Raw genomic sequence first — 21,630 nt, forward strand, 5'->3', positions numbered from 1 at the left:
CATTTTGTATTGAGTTTATTCATCATTCTGAATAACTATAAACACACACACACAATATTCAGGCAGGTTTAATTACAGTTTTCTCCCCATATTTATTTCAAATAAATATTGCCAAAATGCTCTGTACACACGACCATTCACCTAGAGAGAAAAGAAAAGAAAAAAATAAATAAAAGCAGTGTTAGTAAGCAAATTATTGATTTAATATTGGTTGACAAAATAGCTGACAAGTTCAACAAACCTTTTCGGTCCTTTGTCTCCGTTTACGAGGAATTTAGGTACAGCTCAATATATCTGTCCTCTGCATTGAAAAGAAAAATGAAATCGATTCACACTTGGAACTACTTTTTGTTTTTTAGCACAACACTAGTTATTAGAAATGCCAAAGTGAGATGAATTAATGATTAAATAAGATGAATTAAAGGGCCAGGAGAACCAAATGAATAACTGACTTCATCTAGGCAAGCTGTGGTGAAGGTAATAGTTTTGCCCTATAGGTTTGAGATAAAGATTGAGATGAATCTTTTATTTATTTATATATATATATATATATATATATATATATATATATATATATATATATATAAACACACACACACACATTGTAGCTGATGGAAACAGAAATGTTAATGTACTAAACAGCTTGACCTGGATAGAAGCTTTTCGAGAGATACGGCATGTCTTGAAGCACGTTTCATAAACCTTACGTATGTATTGCTTGTCTTTGGTCATTGCTTCCAGCGCATCCTGTCGCGTTGTGAAGTGAGCGGCTGCCTCGCCGCAAGGTCTCCCGTCGGGCCCGTACTCGATCAGAACCTTTGCCACCCTTATAGGGTGAAAAAACTGAAGACAAATCAGAATACATTATACTCTGAGAAGTGCAGATTACAAGTACGCAATGTTTACAATAACATCTAATAATAATTACTGACGATGTCTTTTATCGGTCATGTCTGGACCTGGAACTGTACACGGAATTGCCTGTTTATTACATACGCACACTGGGATAAGTTGTGAAGGAATCCTGTACCACAATTGTTAAACATTTCCCCTTCTTGTGACTTCCCTTTCTACTTCATATGAAAGAATATCTGTGGAAAAAGCCATGCGTTTATCCATCCATTTTCTGTAGCGCTTATCCTACACACTGGTTACAGTCTGTTACGTCAAGGCAAGGGACAAGCTAGACAGAGTGTTTTCCCATTGCAGGGCATAATCACACACTCATTCACACACTACAGAGAATTAGAGATGCCAATCATCCTACAACACGTATCTTTGGAAAACCCTGAAGTACGTGTAAAACTTTGTGCACACATGGCGGAGGCAGAAGTCGACCCCCTAACCCCGGAGGTGCGAGATAAACATGTTAGTGGAACTCAGGACAAAGTATCGAGATAGTTAATTGTAATAAATTAGTAAATAGGTTCTCACGTTTATGATGTCTTCAGCTGTGGCTTGATACGGTACACCCCTCATGTGTATATAGTGTGTGGGAAGAGAGACACTGCCAGCTGCAAAGAAAACTATTTGTTAACAAAAAGAAGAAAAAAAAAGAGTATTTATAACAGCTACAGTAATCAGCCACTTAAGGAAAAAAAAAATATATGCATCTGCTCCTTTATGCATCTATTTCATATAATCAGCAATTCACAGATACAGATCAAGAGCTTCAGATCAGAATGGAGAAAAATATCATCTCTGTGACTTGTTTTGTTCCAGACTGAGACTTTGAGCACTTAAAAAAAAAAAAAAAATTAAGATAGATCTGAGGTGGTTTAAGAGCAATTTGGGTCCTGCACAGTATTGGTATAGTGTTCCTAATAAAATGGCTGATGATTGTCTATGATCACACTGTTAAATGAGCCAAAACTTGGAGTGGCATCTGTACAGTATATACTGTAAGTCAATACTTGAATCTTAATTATGCAGTTATTACAAAAAGAAATGTACTCTTTTGTGTGCGGACTGGGTTAGCTGTAGCGTCTCCTCCTCCTCTCGCTCTGCTGTACTGCGTCTGAATCTCGCTCTTCTTGCTGGGGTACACCTCAATGTACCTGTTGGGGAAGTCGACGTTGTCAAGTAGTATGTCAAATGATGTGGAAGTATAATAAAGGCATTATCCTGTATGCAGGGAAATTACAGATGTTTCATTAAATTTCGTTCTAACACACATGGTTATTTTTATTTTAGCAGAGTCGCACACCAAAGCTTCGTTTCAAGTTTGACACAATTGGTATCTTTTAGTTTAACATAATGGTCTGACCTGTTTCCAATAACGTCTCGGTCTCTCTTCAGCGCTTCATCAGCCATCTCTTGTGTAGCAAATTGCACAAACGCGTCCCCTGAACTTCGACCCCAGCGATCCATAACCAGCGTGACCCCATCCTTCATGATGCTCAGTCCTGAAAGAGTCAATTTTAGAAGATGACTCAATTTTAGAAGATGAATTGGATCTGTAGGAGGACTGTTATAGTGTGTTAGGTTCACACCTGAAAAAAACTGGATAATTTCCTTCTCTGCGCAGTTAAAGGGCAGACCTCGGATGCGAACCACTCCGTCTAGGCTCTCACCTGTGCCCTTCAGTATGGCCTCGGCGTCCTGATTGGTCACTTCATACACTGCAATACACAGTATAATTCCATGTCATGCACTAGATGCAGATATGTTGTTATACGTTCCTAACTACATTATAAATTTTAGCTGCACATGCCTTCTACATAACGGGGCCCAAGATACTGCCTGTGCATCTCCAAGGCTTTGCTGACATCCTCCTCGTCCTCCAGCTCGATGAAGGCTTGTCCGGTGGGCTTTCCGTTCTTGTGATACATAAGATGAATCCCGTTCACACCTTTGCGAATGCGACACTCTGTATCAACAGATAAATTGTTGCAGTTATGGATCTCTTAAAAGAGAGCTTTTCCATGAAGGTAAATCTTTTTCCTCGTAGGGCAAGTAATGGAATTTCTGCCCGTTTTGTGACGTCCATATTCAGCACTGAATTTTTTTGTTATGACACAGTCCAGAGTGGTGCTTAATGGCTCATATAAAACTAAACACTCAGGGCTTTTTGTTGTTTTTTGGGGCAATATATTCATAATAAACAAACAAACAAATAAATAAGGTTAGTATTATTTTTTAACGCAAATCCTCAAAGTCGTCATTTCTGCTCTGTGAGACTCCCCAAGTGCTTGTTCATAAGTATTTATCCTTATTTAATTAGCCATTATCTTCAACTACTGAAATTCTGTGTAAGGTTTTCAACAGAGGGAAAAAACTCATACTGAAAGCTAACAGTGTCGCGACTCATTTTATATCAGACGTCTTGTGATACAATAATACATTTGTTTATACCGAGTGAAAAAGTCTAATAGGTCGACTGCACCAGTGAACTGATATAAAGGGGTAAACAACAAGCTGCTGGTCTACATTCATCAGTAGACTATATTTGATTGTGACTTGACATTTGTTATAAACAGCAGCAGGACATACCTGAGAAGAATTTCAGCAGATCCTCAGCACTACACGTCCACGGCAGACCTTTAACCCGAACGATGAACACTTCCTTCTGCTCGCCCTCTGGAAGAGGAGCATACTCTGGAAGTGGTGGATAATCATCTTCTTTGTACGGTGTCTGAGGGGAACAATTACATGTTAGTATAAACATTGGTGCTGAGAAGATCTAAAAACTAGGAAATAAGCTGCCTGGGTAACAAAACGGCAACAATTCTGTGTTTCTTAGATGTTACTGATATCATCATGGATATACACTGATCAGCCATAACAATACAACCACTGACAGGCGATCAAACACTGGTAATCTTCTTGTATGGTATGTCTCAAGGATTGGGCATTGTTCTGGGAAACCTTGGAAACCTTGTGGATGCTATTTTGACTTGTACCACCAACCTACTTAGTGCTGCAGCGCAAGGAAACCACTTCGGTATACAGCAGCCTTTTTCTGCAGGATAATGCGTCTTGGAAAAGGTTCAGCAATTGCTTCACGAACATGAGAAAAGTGTTGACTTGTTCTCCGAATTCCCCAGAACCCAATCAGATCAAACACCTTTAGGAGGTGCTGGGCAAACACATCCCATCCACGAAGGCTCCACATCGTAACTTAAAGGATCTGTTGCTACCGTCTTAGAATCAGTTACCACGACACACCTTCAGAGGTCTTGTAGATTTCATCCCTTGACAGGAGCTGTGAGCTGTTTTGGAGGAACCACACAATATTTGGCAGATGGTTTTAATGTTATGGCTGATTGTTATAGAAAGCAAAAGGTTTAGGTTTATAAACAGAGTGGCAGCAGGAACTCTAGTGTCAAAGTTTTTCAGTTATTTATTCATTCATCTAAACATTTTGTCCTGATCAGGGTTGGACTGGATTTGGGTTCATGAGCCCATTCCCAAGTACACAGGGCATGAGGTGAAAATACACTGCACTGTCTTTCTGTCTTTTGTCCTGCACTGTCTTTCTGCCCTGTTCTGTCTTTCTGTCCTGCACTGTCTTTCTGCCCTGTGCTGTCTTTCTGTCCTGCACTGTCTTTCCGTCTTTTGTCCTGCGCTGTCTTTCTGTCTTTTTATCCTGCACTGTCTTTTTGTCCTTTGTCCTGCACTGTCTTTCTGTCCTGCACTGTCTTTTTTTCTTGTCTATCTTGTTGTCTTTTGTCCTGCACTGTCTTTCTCTCTTTTACCCTGCACAGTCTTTCCGCCTTTTGGTCTTGTCTATGTTGTCTTTTGTCCTGCACAGTCTTGTCTTTTTGTCTTGTCCTGCACTGTTTGCACCAGGTCACACAGATGCACTTTATGTATCTAGGACTACGTACTAAGTCCTTAGCTCTGTCTTTGTTTTATGTAGCACCATGATCCTGGAGAAACGTTGTCTCATTTCACTATGTACTGCAACAGCTATATTTGGTTGAAATGACAATAAAAGCTTCTGGACTTGACGTTTCATATTATAGCGTATGAAATAATATGCAAATCAAGTGTCCGTGACGTCACCTGCGACTTCAGGGGCTGCATTATAACAGCTGTCCTCTGAAGAAGGAGGCAACGGTGAACTTGGAGGAAAACGATCAGTGTAAAATAACGTTACTAACATTAAGTTGTAAACATCACACGTGTGCTGATAAAACATCACTGACCCAGATTACACGCTATTTAACGCTTACTTCAGAAGAAAGACATCTGCGTTGTGCGGCCCAGCTGAATGTAGCCTTCACAGGATGCACTGAACACACATGACTTTCTCTCCCCAGTCTGTATTTTACATTACAAACAACTCGCATGCTTTGGTTTGTCTCGAGGAACTTCCTGACGCATGAAGAGCGACTTCCGCTGAAGTGGCGCACGAACGCAGAGACAAGCGCCGTCCTTCCGTAAGCAGCCATTACCGTAAAATATATATTGTGTGTATATATGTGTGTGTATAAAAACAAAACACACAACTAACTAACACGTGCTAACGAAACAACCACGTTGACCTGCACCGGCAGAGGACACGCTGACACATGACGTGTGAAGTTAAGCGCTGGAAAATAATAACGACGCTTTGATGTGTTTCAAAATAAGAGCTCTAAAAAAACAGTTTATTTTATCTATCTATCTATCTATCTATCTATCTATCTATCTATCTATCTATCTATCTATCTATCTATCTATCTATCTATCTATCTATCTATCAGGAGGAACAATTTTTGAGCTGTGAAAGACACACAGCTGAAACGTGACACTGTTACCAGTTTTGTATGATATCCATTTTTTCCCTTTCTTTTTAATCTGTAAATTATTGAGTCATTAATAAAGAAATAATAACATTATGGTTGTTATTGTTACTGTCTTTTATGTCACATATTAAACTACTGTCTTCTAGTAACGCACACCTTCAGGCCACACAAACATATTGGAGAATTCAGCTGTAATATGGTATAATAAACTTTGTTTATATGATAACATCATTTATATATTTTAATTTCTGCTCAATGTGTTTTGAGGAAACTGGACAGCCGAAGACTGGAAAAAAGCCTGATATTTAAATCTGATGTAGCCTAAAAAAAATTATGTGAATTCTGAGATGATTTTTCTCTTTTCTAATATGCTTTTTATTTTTATTTTTTTAGCAGCACATCTATTTCGTACGCCTTTGCATTTAAACTCTTATTTTGAAAAATTAATACGTTGACTGGACGTAATGGTTTCCTTTTTCAACTGTTGTTATTATTTTCATCCATACTTGTTAAAAGTTTCCCTGCATCGTCTTTACTGTGTATTCGGCAGTTCGTTTAAACTCTTCGCTTTGACATCTTTTACACGTTTTACACATTCGGTGTCTTTAAATCCGGATTTCAAATCGGCGCTGAAAACGATTTCACGCGAGAAACCTTCTTCTCGTGTAGTGTTGCTGAAATGATGAAACCACGCGAGACTTTACGATGCCGACGAGACTTTGAGTAGCGATGAGAAGTTTTGTTGCACAGAAGAGAAAACTGTCGGCCGTCTGTTCGTAGTTCTCACCGTCGCTCGGAGTTTTATCACCTTATTGATCCATTTACGTTCGTCTCGACGGTTATACTAGTGATTTAATAACTGGATAACATTGGTGATAGATATGAGCTTTCTATTGTGAGTATAAAACGTTGAATTATCGGTTTATATCTGTGTTGTGATGATGGTGGTAGCTGTGGAGCTAAGCTATGCTATGCTAAGCTAAAGCTAGCGACATTACTTTTAGAAAGGTTTGGATGTGTTTAACTGTTCAGTGTTTTTCTTTACTGTATTAAATACCACACGCACCGTGTATATGAGCACTAAATACTTATATATAAATTTACTGGTGACGTGAATGAAGAAAAAGAAAAAAACAAATAATAAACAACCCTTAGACAGTGGAGTTTGCTAAAGCTAGTCAGATTGCTAACAGCTAGACTGGTTTTGTTGAATAGCTTCAATTTTTACCTTCATGCTGAAACTGTCGTGGTGTTTTGTGAATTAAACATGGTAGGAATTTTAGCTGTAAAAACGTGTTAATGTTAAAAGTTATTAGTTGTGGGAGTTGTGGTAGTTATTACACATTTATATAAACCGTGTAAGTTTTGTTCTGCTTTGAATATTTTGTAAAGGAACCTGTAGGTATATATTATAATTATAAATATTATTATTATTATTATATTTAAACATTATAAATATAATTATAAAAGTATAAATATTTTCACAATTTATGTAGTTTTTATATTGTTTATACTTTTTTATTTATCTATCTCCATTTGGTTTTGGTTTTATTTTTTTTATCCCTAATTGCATTCCTTTTATGCTTAAATACCGGACAGATGCAAAAAGCATTTCACTGCATGTCGTACCCTGTACGTATGTGTATGTGATAAATAAGATTTGATTTGATATATTTTGGTTTAGACCCAAATCCCTGTGTACTCCATATACATAGTGACTTTCTACACCGTCCACAGTGAACTACATGTCAAAACATAAAGCTGTTTGAGATTCTTCCAGTGTTTTGAATGTTCTCCTTGTTGCTTGATGGTCTGGTGTATCTGTTATATATTCTGTCTGTTATTCTGAGCTTCTGTTAATCAGGAAATATAAAAGCCAGAGTGCACTTCTGCATGAAGTAGAGCCGGGTTTCAGGGATGCAGAATTAAATCATGTGCTTGTCTAATTGAATCTGCTCGTTTGAGGACAATACAGGGGTCACATGCTGTCTTTCAGTTCCTTTAATCTAAATTTAATCTCATCTATGTTTACTATTTAAGGTAGTACTTAAAGTAAAGCATTTAAAACAAATCAGCAACTGGATTGTATATGAGTGCTGGCTGAATGTTTTTAAAAAAAAAAGTAATTTCAGTTGTTGTATTTAGGCCGGTTCTTATTTCAACCAAAATTGGCTTAAAAGTGTCTATTTTTAGACTAATTTTTTTGTCGCAGATAAAATCGCTTGTCGTAGAAATACTTTGGTCAGTGGTCTTGGATTGCATGATGTGACGCTTATTGGCAGCTGCTTTTAGTGCCACTGTGATCAAAGATAAAGTGCTGACAAATGGTTGGTTAAAATCTCACGATTTTATGACTTGCTATGATGTGTTACAAAGTGTAACAAATGTGTTAGAACGTGCCAGCTTTGCGTTGTTCAACAGTTGACCCTGATTCATTGCTGCAGGCACAATGTAACATAAGGGATAACGTAAAGGATAATCTTTGGCCATGAGGTGAGTTCGGTGGTCTTGGATTGTATATGATGTGCTCACCATTAGCTGATTTAATGCCACCTAGCAGTCAGCTAATGACAAAATTCTGGTAGTGTCAGAAATATGTGATCAACATCGACGAGTCAGCCAATAGGAGAAAGGTGTAGGATGACAAAACTCGTAGGAGAGTTATGAATGTTATCGATAATGGTGAAATGTATACAAACTATATGGGGTTTAAAAGAAGAGCAGTTTGTTGTGTTGTGACTGATGAAAATGCCTCTGTAGTGTCTCATCACACTCCTGTCATGACGGAACATAAAGTGAGGCAACATGGAAGTTTTATACCCGACAGAAGACGGATTTTTATTACATCAAGCTAATTTTGCAAGTTTTTCTGTTTGTGGTGTTTTGTGCACAAGCCCTGATTGCTCTGATTGATGATGTAGGCAGAATGAAGTGTTTTTCTATGCGGCATGACGAGTAATAAACTTGAACAAGCGTAAAGCCGGCTTAACAGACAGGCTGTCATGTCAGAGTCGACAGTGACAAACCTATTATTTTTTTATTTTATTAACTTGTTAAAAGTAATGCATTTAAACAATAATGTAAAACATACCACCCACTTAGCTTTTTAGGATTAAGGACAAAATGATGCACAGTTTGGAACAAGTTGTGACCTTGAGTGTGCGAGAGACATTACATACATTATTGTTGTGCTAGATTAAGGTCAGTAGTTTCCACCCGCACTCTATATTAGGCTTTTTTCCATCAGCCAGCTTTGGTTTCACGAAAGCCACAGTTCCTCAAAATGCCCTCTCTCACACTGTGCTGCAGTGTGTTTTACAACAGCTTCTTAATTTAAGAAAATGTCAGCATAAGCTTTATTATATAGGCACATGATGTATGCTCTAGCACAGAACATTTGGTTCTGCCACATAGCAGTCACTTGACCTCAGGAATTGCTGTTCGCATGAGGCTTTTACTGAAAGAACAGCAAACCACTGTTTCCTCAGATTCCAGGGAATGACTTTCGTTAAAATCTGTCTATCTCCATTTTTCTAACATTATCCATAGCTCACTAGAATAGTCAAAGGCTGACAGTGTGTATACATGCATTACTAAGTAGCATATTTATTTGCATTGTAGAACACAACCAGTTGTCTTTAGATCACCTTTTTACTCATTTTTACTGAGACGAAAATCATCCAAAAGTAGTTTAGTGATATAAATAATATCAGTTTCATGTCCTGATGTGACGTGACATACGGCTAAGTACGGTGACCCATACTCAGAATTCGTTCTCTGCATTTGACCCATCCAAAGTGAACACACACACCGTGAACACCCACCCGGAGCAGTGCGCAGCCATTTATGCCGCGGCGCCCGGGGAGCAGTTGGGGGGGTTCGGTGCCTTGCTCAAGTGCACCTCAGTCGTGGCCGACCCGAGACTCGAACCCACAACCTTACGATTAGGAGTCAGACTCTCTAACCATCAGGCCACGACTTGCCCCAATGATGTGTTCAGTCAGTGGAAATATCAGGAATAAAATGACTCCAGTACGTACACTTGTTAATCACAGCTGTTTGCATTTCATCTCTGTTTTAACACGTCCCCACTGACTTTATCTCACCACTCTGGGAAATTCCTCTCACAGTTTTAACGACTTTTTTCAAAGCATGATTAATTCCAGTGACATTTATTAAATGACCCCACAGAGTGCTCAAATGCCGTCAAACGCAGATTAAAAAAAAAAAACCTCTCTATTTTGTTTCTCATCATCTCCCACCTTTTAGCATTTGATTTAGCTTGCTATTTCTCGATATTAAGTACTGAATTAACATGTTCCTGCTCAGGTTTGGAACAGCTGCTTAAAAACACTCATGGCTTGACAGCCGTGTCATTTTAACACGTCCCACTGTTGAGTTTAGGTAGTTTGAATAAGTAGGTTGAGAATTGCAGAATTTCCTCCTGAGGTTTTTTGGTATTCAGGTCTGTAGTAGACCGAACAGTATACAAGTCAACAACAGAGGTTTGTAGTGTAAGACAATATGAATATTAAGTAATAGTGGGCAGCCTCAGAATGTGCATTATATTGGTCAGGAGTTAGTCACATTAAAAATACAGGATTATAGTCACATTAAAACAATACACAGATGTTGAGGACACTCAGTGCTAGAAAAGTGTTCAAAGATAAGAAAACAGCCTAAAGCAAATTACGTGCACTTTTTGGTGCTGTGCGTAAGTGAGGCTTCATGTTAATGCTGATTGGTTGAGACTGGGAGACGTATCCGGTTACAAACTAGAAAAGGTTGTGACCCTCCTTCTGCATGTTTTATCCTCATAGGCTGTACTCATCTGGGCAAATCTCAAGTTTAAACAACATTTTCCTTCATCACACGCAGCACATTACTACTTCTTAACATTTTCCGTTCTGCGATGAAATGCAAGACTCCCTTTAACATTTCTGTTTTCTTTTCTCTGTATATTCCTGTTTGTTACCTGTAACCCTGCCCCTTGGCGCACACGTTCACATTAGGTGCTATAGCACACTGGCAGACACACAGATGTAAATCAGGCCTAACTTGAAGCTCCTATGAAAATAATAATGGGTCAGTTGACGTTGCTCCTCTGCTGAAAGGTGTTGCCTTAGAAGGCCAGGCCCGCGGGAGGGCGTATCATTGTCTAATTTTTTGGGGGCTGGACTGAATGACCAGTGGAAGTCATTTACATTCACATTTACATTTGCGGCTTTTAACTCATGCCCTTATACCGGCGCGACCTGTAGAAGTGCTTTGAAGTCTGTGTATTAAAAACATCCTCATAGTCGTTCACTCCCGTAAACTCTTTATATAGAGGAGATTAGTTCAGCGTGGAACTTAAACACACAGGACACTTTCACTTTATTTGCTTTAACTATCTGGATGATCTTATTTATGCTACTTCTAAAAGACCACAGTCTTCCTGGTTCCCACTTCCTGTGTTTAGTTAGACCTTAATGCACTTTAAGGCTATGTACAGTAAATAATCTGTATTCTAATCACTGTAGTTTTGTACAATGCTCATTTTAATACTTATTCATGCTCAACAGAATCCTATATAAGTAATGCAGTGTATTGCATGTTGTTCTGTGGACCTAAACCTGGACAGGATCTCAGTAAATACTGACTTTTCTTGATGTCCAGACCCTGAAAATTCAGGCTCAGGCTTTAGAGACCGATTTGTTTTGGCTCTCCTGTTCATTGTTGGTTCTATTTAATATTTCTGTTTAACAAGTCATTGCTCAAGCACATCCTTCCCTAGCTTCCTTCCTGTTGTTTGGCTCTGCACCTTTCGGCTCAGACATGCGTGTGCGTGTAGGGTCCAAACATGTGAGAGCAGGGATTTTTATTTTTTACAATTATGAAACTCTAGTTTAAACTCTACATGTTCTGCCAAATGCTGTAAATGTAAATGTGCACTTTAATAGTACTATTGTTTCTTTTCTGAATCAGGCTTAACATCAAGTTATTGCTGATGAGTTTGTGTTCGAGATGGTGCAGCACTTTAAACTGATCCACAATTAAGTCAGTGTGACGGACACTGACATTTCTCTGTTGCTTGACATCTTTTGATGCTCTGCAGATGTAGACGCATGCAGGTTCTCTAAAGCCTGAAGGAAGAGTGCTGCTTCCTTCTCCTCCAGTATGAGAACTAATTTTAATTCTGCGCTTTGGGCAATAAGATTTTGTGTGTTTACATGAACACCTAGAAGGCTCTCGATCAGAAATTGTGGCCAGGAATAACTTGCCTGGGGGATCTAGCTTAACAAGTGATAAAAATTTGTTATTTATTTTTGCTTTCTTCTCCACAGCGGTAGTCGCTCATCGAAGACGTTCAAGCCGAAGAAGAACATTCCGGAGGGCTCACACCAGTATGAGTTGCTGAAGCATGCCGAGGCAACTCTGGGCAGCGGCAACCTGCGCATGGCTGTCATGCTTCCAGATGGAGAAGACCTCAACGAATGGGTGGCAGTAAACAGTAAGAATTGCGTCTGTCTGTGCGCGTGTGTCACTACAGATTTGCTCCAAATCTGTTTTAATATTCATTTAGAAGAAAAATGACCACTCTGATATTTGTGTGTTTGGATAGACAGCTGTTAAATTCTCCATGCTGATTAGTCAGAAGGTGTTAATTCATCAGTGGTTCATATTAATGCATTCAATACATCAATTCTAATACATTGACATTTGTACAGTAACACAGCCACAGCATGATAGATGGGCCACATAATCTATGCCCAAAAATAGACAGATTAAAAATATACTGATGAAGTTTTCTGTAAGATGTTTGTTTATGATTTATGCATCTCTCGGGTGAGAATAAGTTTTGAACGTCAGAACAGTCAGTAACATGACAAACTGCTCGTAAGCGATAACGGGAAATAACTTCTAAACATATCTAAAAAATGTTAGTACAATAACTAGTAATAGGAAATCGCGGTTGTATAAGAGGAATAAAACCCTCGGTGACATGCTATTATAGGAATAGAGTCAGCTTTAGGGTGCTTATATCTGCTTCATGTGTAACTTCACCCTATTCTTGATTATGTTCCTAGGACATATTCCAAATAGTTAAGTTCATACATTAACACACTTTGCATCTTGTGAGCTTGTCTGTGTATAAAAAAGATCTTGTGCCTGTAAGTGGAGTCATTCATGATAACAATGATTTGGAAATCAGAGCTGCTGAAGCTCTCCAGGTGATGACTGTAGCTGTAGGACAAATCACTTATCTCCAACTCCTGATGTGTGGCATCATGAAAGCAATTATGTATTTAGAGTGTGAACAGTTTGATTGGGGCTTTCCCTTTCCCCCCATTTTTTTGTTAAATCTATAAAATTGAGTTGTTTATATGCTATAGAGTTTATTGTAGGGATCAGTGTGTCTGTCTGTGTGTGAGCCTATATGTGTGTGTGTGTGTCTGTGTGCAACATCACATTGCAGATTTCATCCCCTGATATTAGTACGGTAAATAAATTTAATATGCTGGACCCAATATAGTCTATTCGTGTAAGGATTTTCTACTATGTGGTCCAACAAGACGGGTACAGCTAATAAATATATTACTTTTTAAAACAGCAGTATGTTTAAAGCTGCAGTCACTAGCAGGGTTCCAGCAGTGATTTTTTTTTTATGTTGCATAATTTTATACTATGCCACTTTCTCTCTCTCTTCTCTAAAGCTATGACCTGGTTCTAATGCATTTTATATAGCAGTCTGACCCAAGGCATGTGCTCGGTGCTGTTGTATCTCAGTGCAGTTTTTTATTAACAACAAAGACACAGCAGCGTAACGCGAATGGCTGTAAGTGATAGCCTCAGGGAAGGGTGGATTTGTGACAGCAGCTGCTTACTTGAGATGACTGAAGTGTTTGATTTCATCTAATTACAGAAGAACAGGAAAAGATAGGCGTGGCCTCTTACCCGTCAAATGAGAGGAGATGGACATTGGGTACTGTCCATCCCGTTGCTGTAAGGGATAGCTTTAGACTAATTTGTTTCCACAGACGTGTGGAAATGTCCTTGTGGTTAGCGGTGCTGTTTGGTTCGTAACTAATATACCTGCCTGCTCAGATAGATTAATGACAGGTTTGTGTGTCTGCACTATTGTCCTGTTGTTGTTTCTATAGTAACATATGAAGAACCTATCGAAGCAAAGCACCAGAGCGTCTGTAGCTATGGAATTTGTAGTGTTAGAAAATAGCCACAAATATTTTTCTTTCCCCCAAACACCAATACAACAGTTGCACAAATCCTATTTTACAAAAACTGAATTAACTAACTCACACACATGCGTAATAATGACGTGTAAAGTAATAAAAAAATTGTCCAGGAATCAGTATGCTCACCTAAAGAATATTTTCTTACAAATTATTTTTTTCTTGGAAATGTTTCTAGCACAAAAACGAGTCAGTAACTACAAATGCTGCCGTTTTTTTCTTCTTCTTTTTTTTAGTGTCATTCTTTATGTTGCACAACAATGTTTAATGAAATGTTGAGTAAAAGTGATTTGTGCAGTGAGCCCAGCGTGGACACTGTACAGAGATCAGAGAAGTTTTGGCCAGTTTCCTTTCTTTAAACACCTAAAGCACTTTTCTCTGTGACTTCAACTGTACTACACTTTTTACATCTGATTAATGTCTACAACTACAAATGCCACAGTCACCGGTGCTCAGTTGTTTGGTCCAAACATAGCAATTGCTTGTATGCTGGATGCTCCACATAATCTAAGGCTTATAATGAATGGAGTTAATTGGTATTTAACAAAGAGGATAATGACACATGAGCAGGATGATTATTATTAGTAGTAGTTGTAATAGTATTAACAGTCATGTTAATTGTTAGATGTTTTGTTTTATGCTCCATGAACTTGTCATACCAGCTTAAGGAATTTCAGACAGAAGGTCAACAAAGTGCGACATAATGAATTCATGTTATGTCTCGTTCAATAATTAGCAGATGTAAAGGAATGTAGGCCATTGTAAATGATCATGGAGTTTGTGATGTAGTATTTGTGATGTTATTAATGCTTGACATTGTGTTTTTCTCTAGCTGTGGACTTCTTTAATCAGATCAACATGCTGTATGGGACCATCACTGATTTCTGCACCGAAGAAAACTGCCCGCTAATGTCTGCTGGGCCAAAGTAAGACCTACTTTTTTTTTGCTTTGCAGTCTTCAAAAATAGATGTGCTGACCATCTGCTTATAACTTTGCCTCTAGTTATTGATTACAAAGAAAGGATCCTCCGAAAATTTCAGCATGCGGCAGTTTGCGTTAAACAAGTCGCATTTAAAAAAAAATCTTTATCTTCAGGTACGAATACCATTGGGCCGACGGGACCAACATTAAAAAGCCAATCAAATGCTCTGCTCCAAAGTACATTGATTACCTGATGACCTGGGTTCAGGATCAGCTTGACGATGAAACCCTTTTCCCTTCAAAAATTGGTGAGATCTTATTTTTTTCCCTTTAGAATGATGAGCTCATGAAGTAAGAAGCCCTTTTTGCAGTAAAGTAATAGCAAACGATTTCTGCTACACGAGGCAAGATGCACATCTCTTGAGAAATTGGACACAATGAGCGGTTGAGCTTATTTCCATAGCAGCCATTACCATATAAAATAGACTACACATACCAGTATGTTTGCACAGATACTACTGTTGTCAAAGTGAAAGGAAGATTCTCTCGGTCTCCCTTTCTCAAAGCGAGAGATAGTGAAGAAAGGAATTAAAGCATAGCAGGACACACAACCCAAAACACAGACATCCAATGATTGTGCCTTGCTGCTTACTGTAGACAGATAAACAGCAGGATGTAGGTTTGTTGTATAGAGACACGAGCAATACGGAGGGTATTTAATTATATTCTTGCTTCATATCCAAGGGCAGGATGAGACAGGATGTTTTATGTGTATCCAAAAGTATCGTTGTTTAGCTATAGTTAAAATGCATCCAGTTATTTCATCAGCTTTAGTCTTATATACCACAGCTCTGGAGAATGCAAATTAACTGAGAGTTAAGAGTTTACAACTGTTTGTAACTCTTATAAATGATAACAGGAGCTAACTGGTTGCTTTGAACCATGCGAGAGGACAAAGTGTGGCTGTCTAAATCTCTGTGGTTTTAGAGGAATAAGCACACCAAGCAGCAATTGATTATTTACTATAACATTACGTTTCTGAGCCTGTTGTGTAACAGTATTGTAAAAATGTCGGGTCTTTGCGTTTGTATTTCAGGCGTGCCGTTCCCTAAGAACTTCATGTCTGTGGCGAAGACGATCCTGAAGCGGCTGTTCCGCGTCTACGCTCACATTTACCACCAGCACTTTGACTCCGTCATCCAACTGCAGGAGGAGGCTCATCTCAACACCTCATTCAAACACTTCATCTTCTTTGTCCAGGTGCGTACGGCCATTTTCTGTAAATCTCCTGAAAACAAAAGCACGTTCCCGTTAATGTGCGGTTTCCACTTGCCCATGCTAACAAGGCTCTGTTTGTTTGTGAACAGTGATCATCGATGATTATAATATTAATTACTTTTTCAGGTCTCTCATCTGTTTTTGTTCTTTGTAGGAGTTCAACCTGATTGACAGGAAAGAGCTGGCCCCTCTTCAGGAACTGATCGAGAAGCTTACCTCTAAAGACAGATAGGTTAAATGGATCATTATTTTCCCCCGTTTCCCTGATTACTGTGCACAGCAGCCTGGTTTTGTTTTCTCTGTCGTTTTACAGGTATGTGGGACTGGCTCCTGGATTAGTCTTTTATTGTGTACTGTTTTAAAATAGGCGGCGAATGCTCCTCGTGTTTCTAATGTCTGTGTGACCTTTTGTCTAAAAAAGTCGATCGTATCTACGTAAGTGCCTGGCGTACGTCCACCCGCAAATAGTAACCGTTCTGTGAAAAAAGCACCACTCGTCTCCATAGTGCAAAATTTCCTCAAAATACGGTTTTGGGGTTTTCTTTGTTATTTACTGAATAAAGCATGTAGACACTTTGGTAAGAGATAAAGCCAGTAAAATGCACCTCATTTCTGCTGATGTTTTCATAGCTGGAGTTGTTGTTTTTTTTCCCCCCCTCATTTCTTGAGTATCATATTTTATTTCTCCTGGTCACAAAATAGTTCTGTATTTTTATTTTTTTTTGCACTGAGTCCGCTGTCACCTGACATGACTTTTTTTTACAGATAGAGTAATTCAGTAGTAATGAATCGTAACATAGATAGCTTTACTTCGATTTTATCTATAGGCTCTTTAAAAGTGGGGCGTTTAGTTTATAACAGGAAGGGAATAGGGTAATGATTACTATGCAATGTCCATCTTTTCTTTCTTTTTTTCCATTCTTTCTTTCTTTCTTCTTTCTTTCAAATGTTGTCCTTTCCATAGGCGAGGCTTGTAAACCCCAGAGCTAGTGCCAATATCTAACCCTGAAAAACTGAAGCAGCAGAAAACCTGAGAAAATTCTGTCACATCTTTTTATTTGTGTTCATTTTCCTCGACTTTGTTCCTGCACGTCGGTCAGGTTCTTTGTCTGTTTAGCTACACAAATGTTAAACAGAGCAAAACATGGATTAAGCTTATAGATGGAGTATACAAGTGTAATAACTTTACACATAAATGACAGGGTTGTGGTATCTAATGTGTGATCCTAGCCATGCATCTGATGTAATATCGGTTGCTGTTTTGTTGCGTGCACTTTGAATTATTTGCATAACGAGAGGTTTTTTATTCCACTACAGCTGACTTATTATTGAGACACCGCAAACATGTTGCAAAGTGGTTAAATATCATGTCGAAACTGCTCGATGATGAAACGTTATTTGATTTTAAATCTGATTCACCTCATGGATGTTAACAGGATGTAATAGATATAAATGCTAGGCCTTTTCTCAAGCCCTTATTTCTAAATAACATTAGCATTTCCTTTCAGCCGTTATTGAATACACTGTATTGTTTTTGCTGAGAAATTGTAAATAATGTACACACATAGTATGCAGTGGAAATGAGATCAAAATGTTTAACGTGCAAAACTTTTGTGGTACAATATTGAATGCTGTTTATAGTGTAATAAAATGTTTGACCAAGATTGTCCTGTCTTGTTTCCTGTGTCCTCTGTAATCAGCTAACACAAGCGCACATGCTTTAGTTAATCAAATCTAAACTGTTAGTGTGGTGATTCACATCATCTTCCTGTGGCTCCTTGTAGGTTTCCTTCAGGTTTTCTGATCATCTCTCACTCAAAAGCATTCTTGTGCTGTGGAATTTGAAGTTTACCTGAAATTGTGTCTTTGTGTGTGTGTCTGTGTGTGTGTGTGTTTGTGTGCGTCTTTGTGTCTGTGTGTCTTTGTGTGTGTGTGTGTGTCTTTGTGTGTGTGTGTGTGTGTGTGTCTTTGTGTGTGTGTGTCTTTGTGTGTGTGTGTGTGTGTGTGTGTGTGTGTGTGTGTCTTTGTGTGTGTGTGTGTGTGTGTGTGTGTGTGTCTTTGTGTGTGTGTGTGTGTGTGTCTTTGTGTGTGTGTCTTTGTGTGTGTGTCTTTGTGTGTGTGTCTTTGTGTGTGTGTGTGTGTGTGTGTGTCTTTGTGTGTGTGTCTTTGTGTGTGTGTCTTTGTGTGTGTGTGTGTGTGTGTCTGTGTGTGTCTTTGTGTGTGTGTGTCTTTGTGTGTGTGTGTCTTTGTGTGTGTGTGTCTTTGTGTGTGTGTGTCTTTGTGTGTGTGTGTGTCTTTGTGTGTGTGTGTGTCTTTGTGTGTGTGTGTGTCTTTGTGTGTGTGTGTGTCTTTGTGTGTGTGTGTGTGTGTGTGTGTCTGTGCCTGTGCCTGTGCCTGTATGTGATGTGTTCATGGTGTCCTGCAGATTGGCTTCCCTTGCAGGATGTCTCTAGATCCTTATCCCTACCCCTGAAGAGAATAAAGCTGTTCATGAAGATAAATGAATGAAAATAAATCATAAACACACAAAGTGTGTGTGTACGTGTATGGGCTCATTAGATTTTATTTAGCTTTTGGATAATTTAGCTGTCAAAATTCCATATCTTTTAACAAGTTATTATAGTCAGTTGCAAAGTCAAAATAATTACAAAATCTTTTTGCTAATTGTGAAAAATTACTGTCAAAAAATGTAAAAGTTAAGTCAAAGAAATAAGATATGTGAAAGTAATGAGAAACTAAAATAATTAAATAATGGGGGGAAAAATGTTGAAGTCAAAATATTAGATGCTGTACCATCTTGAAATATTGGGTTATTTAAGCAAGAAATGTGAGATTTTTAAATAACGTATTGAAGTTGAATTAGAATTAATATGTAAAAAAAATGAGTTGCTCAGAAATATGAACAGTAAAATATTTAAATAAATGTTTATGGGTTATAAGTCAATGAATAAAAGTGAGAAAAGTATTAAGTTGGGATAATTAGATAAACTAATGACAAAGCACTTTGTGTGAATTATTTTTCATATCTTGTGGTTCAGGGCTTCTGTAAACTTTAGCCAAGTGGAAGTATTTCTACTGTGGCGAGTAATTTGGCCACAAGAGGGCGTCGGCTCACTGAATATAACTGAGACCCATAAAATATCTTCCTGACAAGTTTTCTATAGTTTCAAACCTTTTTTAGTCTCAGACATTTTTCTACATGATCTATGACAAGTGTTTTGCATTCATATATTACATTTCCATTAATATTACTAGAAAATTAATTATTAGATAATGAGCCATTTGAACAATTGTGTATTATTTTATACAATAATTTTTTATTGTAGGGTTTCATTCATGCTAGACTTCACTGCACAGATATCCTTTACATTCCTCCTGTGAAGGAGATAACTGTTATAAATCTTTATCCTACATGATATACTGTCTGCATACCCCGCCAGTGATGAAATGAACGCTATTCTTTGTTTCAGAACATTTTTGGGGGAAATATTTCAATGTCTAATGAGTCATATCATATTGAATAAAAAGGCCAAAAAGATTTCATAAAAAAAATTACACATATGAATATAAACATGCACAAAACTATTACACATATACACATACACACAAATCTATTACGGTACACATACAGATATACGCATGCACAAAACTATTAAACAAATACATCTATACATATTCATCTATACATATACATGCACACTGTTTTCCTTGTAACACAGAAAATCTCTCCTGGTCATTAAACAGCTCATAAACAGGATATTTGGATAAGTTTCTCCTAGTGTTGAAAAAAATGTGATTGACATTGTAATCCACCTTGTTCACGCTTAGTTAATAGCAGTTACACCCTCTACTGGCCCTATTACAACCGTAATCACACTCACTGTTGTGTTTCATGCGTATTATGGGTGTGTCATTAAGGTGAGTTTAAATAAATTAACCTCTGGGGTCACTGCACCACATTTAAATACTAGAAACAACTGTACAGACTGGGCTAGAAAGAAATCAGCCTTAAACCTATTAATTGTTTTTTGTTTTTATAGAAGTAAAAAATCTATTTTTAGGCCAAATTTGACAAAATAATGATTCTTTTTTTCTTTGTGTAGACTTTCTTAACCTAGACGTAGGGCTTAACTCTGTTAGCCTGTTATACAGGCTGCTGCAGGTTCACTTTATTTGGTGTAGGATGGTTTTGGCATCGTTTCCTGCCTGTACTCTTACAGAACATTATGCTCTGCTCTCATGATTCAGCCTGAGCTGAGGAATGTGCCCAGAGGCACATGGTGTGTCAGAACGCTTTGAGGTTGACGGCGAACAGTCTTAGGAGTCCTTAACTATTCCTTTAGATGTTTTTGTTTCCAATATTGCGTTATTAAACCTTCTCCTCTGTAGGCCCACATTGAGTTGACTGGAATAAGCAGGTAGCAAGGAAGCTCTCCAAAATATTTAACACAGACAGAAAGCATGACTTTTCATTCATGTCCTTGAGTATCATCTCTTTTGAGGCGATTTGAGTTTATTATTATCACATGTTTCTGAACTCAGCAATCGATCAGATCTTTTAAGTAATACTTTAACTCCACGTAGAAAGCCACTAAATCAGACTGCACGCCAAGGACACTATTGATGGTCACAAGGCCTAGCGTGGGAGACCTGCAACCTTTTAGCTAATGGTTGATCACTATTTAGTACATCCCAGGCTCTGATGAGCGTGTGTGTGTGTGTGTGTGTGTGTGTGTGTGTGTGTGTGTGTGTGTGTGTGTGTGTGTGTGTGTGTGTGTGTGTGTGTGAAAAATCTGTACGGTCACAGGTCAACCTTGAAGAAATGCAGTCATATGGTCACACCTGGTCCTGATTTTTCACAGAATTAGTATCAGTCCGTGCGTCATCAGTGGAATATTGACTATGTTGTAGGACACATTGCAAATCAGTTTATCTCTTCTGACTTTCTATAAATTTGCGATTTAAATTCCATATAATACCACTGTGATTAAACGTAGTGACTACCACTAAAATAAAAATTATTTCTGAAAAGCTTTTGCAGAAAGCATCGCGATTTTTTTTTTAATCGTCATCATTCTGCAAAACTTTAGTCGACCAGATTATATTTCTCGCACATCAAGCATCATTTTTCATTAATTCACCAACAGAAGCTAAAGAGAGGGATTTTTGTCAAATGAAACATTGTAGAATAATAAAAATACCAAATAACCAGATGGCTATACTGCATCTGTCTCCTGGCGAGTGACCAGCATCTAATATTGTGTTTTAGCAGTGTAACTACTATTGTGTTGTCTCACACGACATTATTCACAGTTAAAGATATACGCTAAATTTCTTACTTTAACAATAAATTTCTAAATAATCAGTGTTTAGTCTAAATGTGTTAGTCCAAGAAGTTCTACACTCATTCTAAATTGTTATGGAAATTGCAGATGTTGATGTCAGAGGGTTCACCCTACGTTTA

The 21,630-nt window shown here is 38.1% G+C and overlaps 2 protein-coding genes across 2 annotated transcripts; one reads left to right on the plus strand and one right to left on the minus strand.

The window, feature by feature from the left end:
* Positions 1-52: 52 nt before the first annotated feature.
* On the minus strand, positions 53-5,554 carry grsf1 (G-rich RNA sequence binding factor 1). Its single transcript, XM_047818319.1, has 10 exons — positions 5,178-5,554; positions 3,493-3,634; positions 2,714-2,869; positions 2,493-2,621; positions 2,267-2,405; positions 1,954-2,057; positions 1,435-1,514; positions 708-843; positions 242-301; positions 53-141 (listed from the first exon to the last, which is right to left on the minus strand). Exons 1-9 carry the CDS (start codon positions 5,394-5,396, stop codon positions 264-266), a joined length of 1,143 nt encoding a protein of 380 aa, XP_047674275.1. The 5' UTR covers positions 5,397-5,554; the 3' UTR covers positions 53-141; positions 242-263.
* A 706-nt stretch (positions 5,555-6,260) lies between these two features.
* On the plus strand, positions 6,261-17,830 carry mob1ba (MOB kinase activator 1Ba). The gene is made up of 6 exons (XM_027138507.2): positions 6,261-6,627; positions 12,059-12,225; positions 14,799-14,892; positions 15,063-15,196; positions 15,985-16,148; positions 16,321-17,830. Exons 1-6 carry the CDS (start codon positions 6,614-6,616, stop codon positions 16,396-16,398), a joined length of 651 nt encoding a protein of 216 aa, XP_026994308.1. The 5' UTR covers positions 6,261-6,613; the 3' UTR covers positions 16,399-17,830.
* Positions 17,831-21,630: the final 3,800 nt, after the last annotated feature.

The sequence above is a fragment of the Tachysurus fulvidraco genome, chromosome 9, assembly GCF_022655615.1.
Source record: "Tachysurus fulvidraco isolate hzauxx_2018 chromosome 9, HZAU_PFXX_2.0, whole genome shotgun sequence".
NCBI classification, from domain to species: domain Eukaryota; kingdom Metazoa; phylum Chordata; class Actinopteri; order Siluriformes; family Bagridae; genus Tachysurus; species Tachysurus fulvidraco.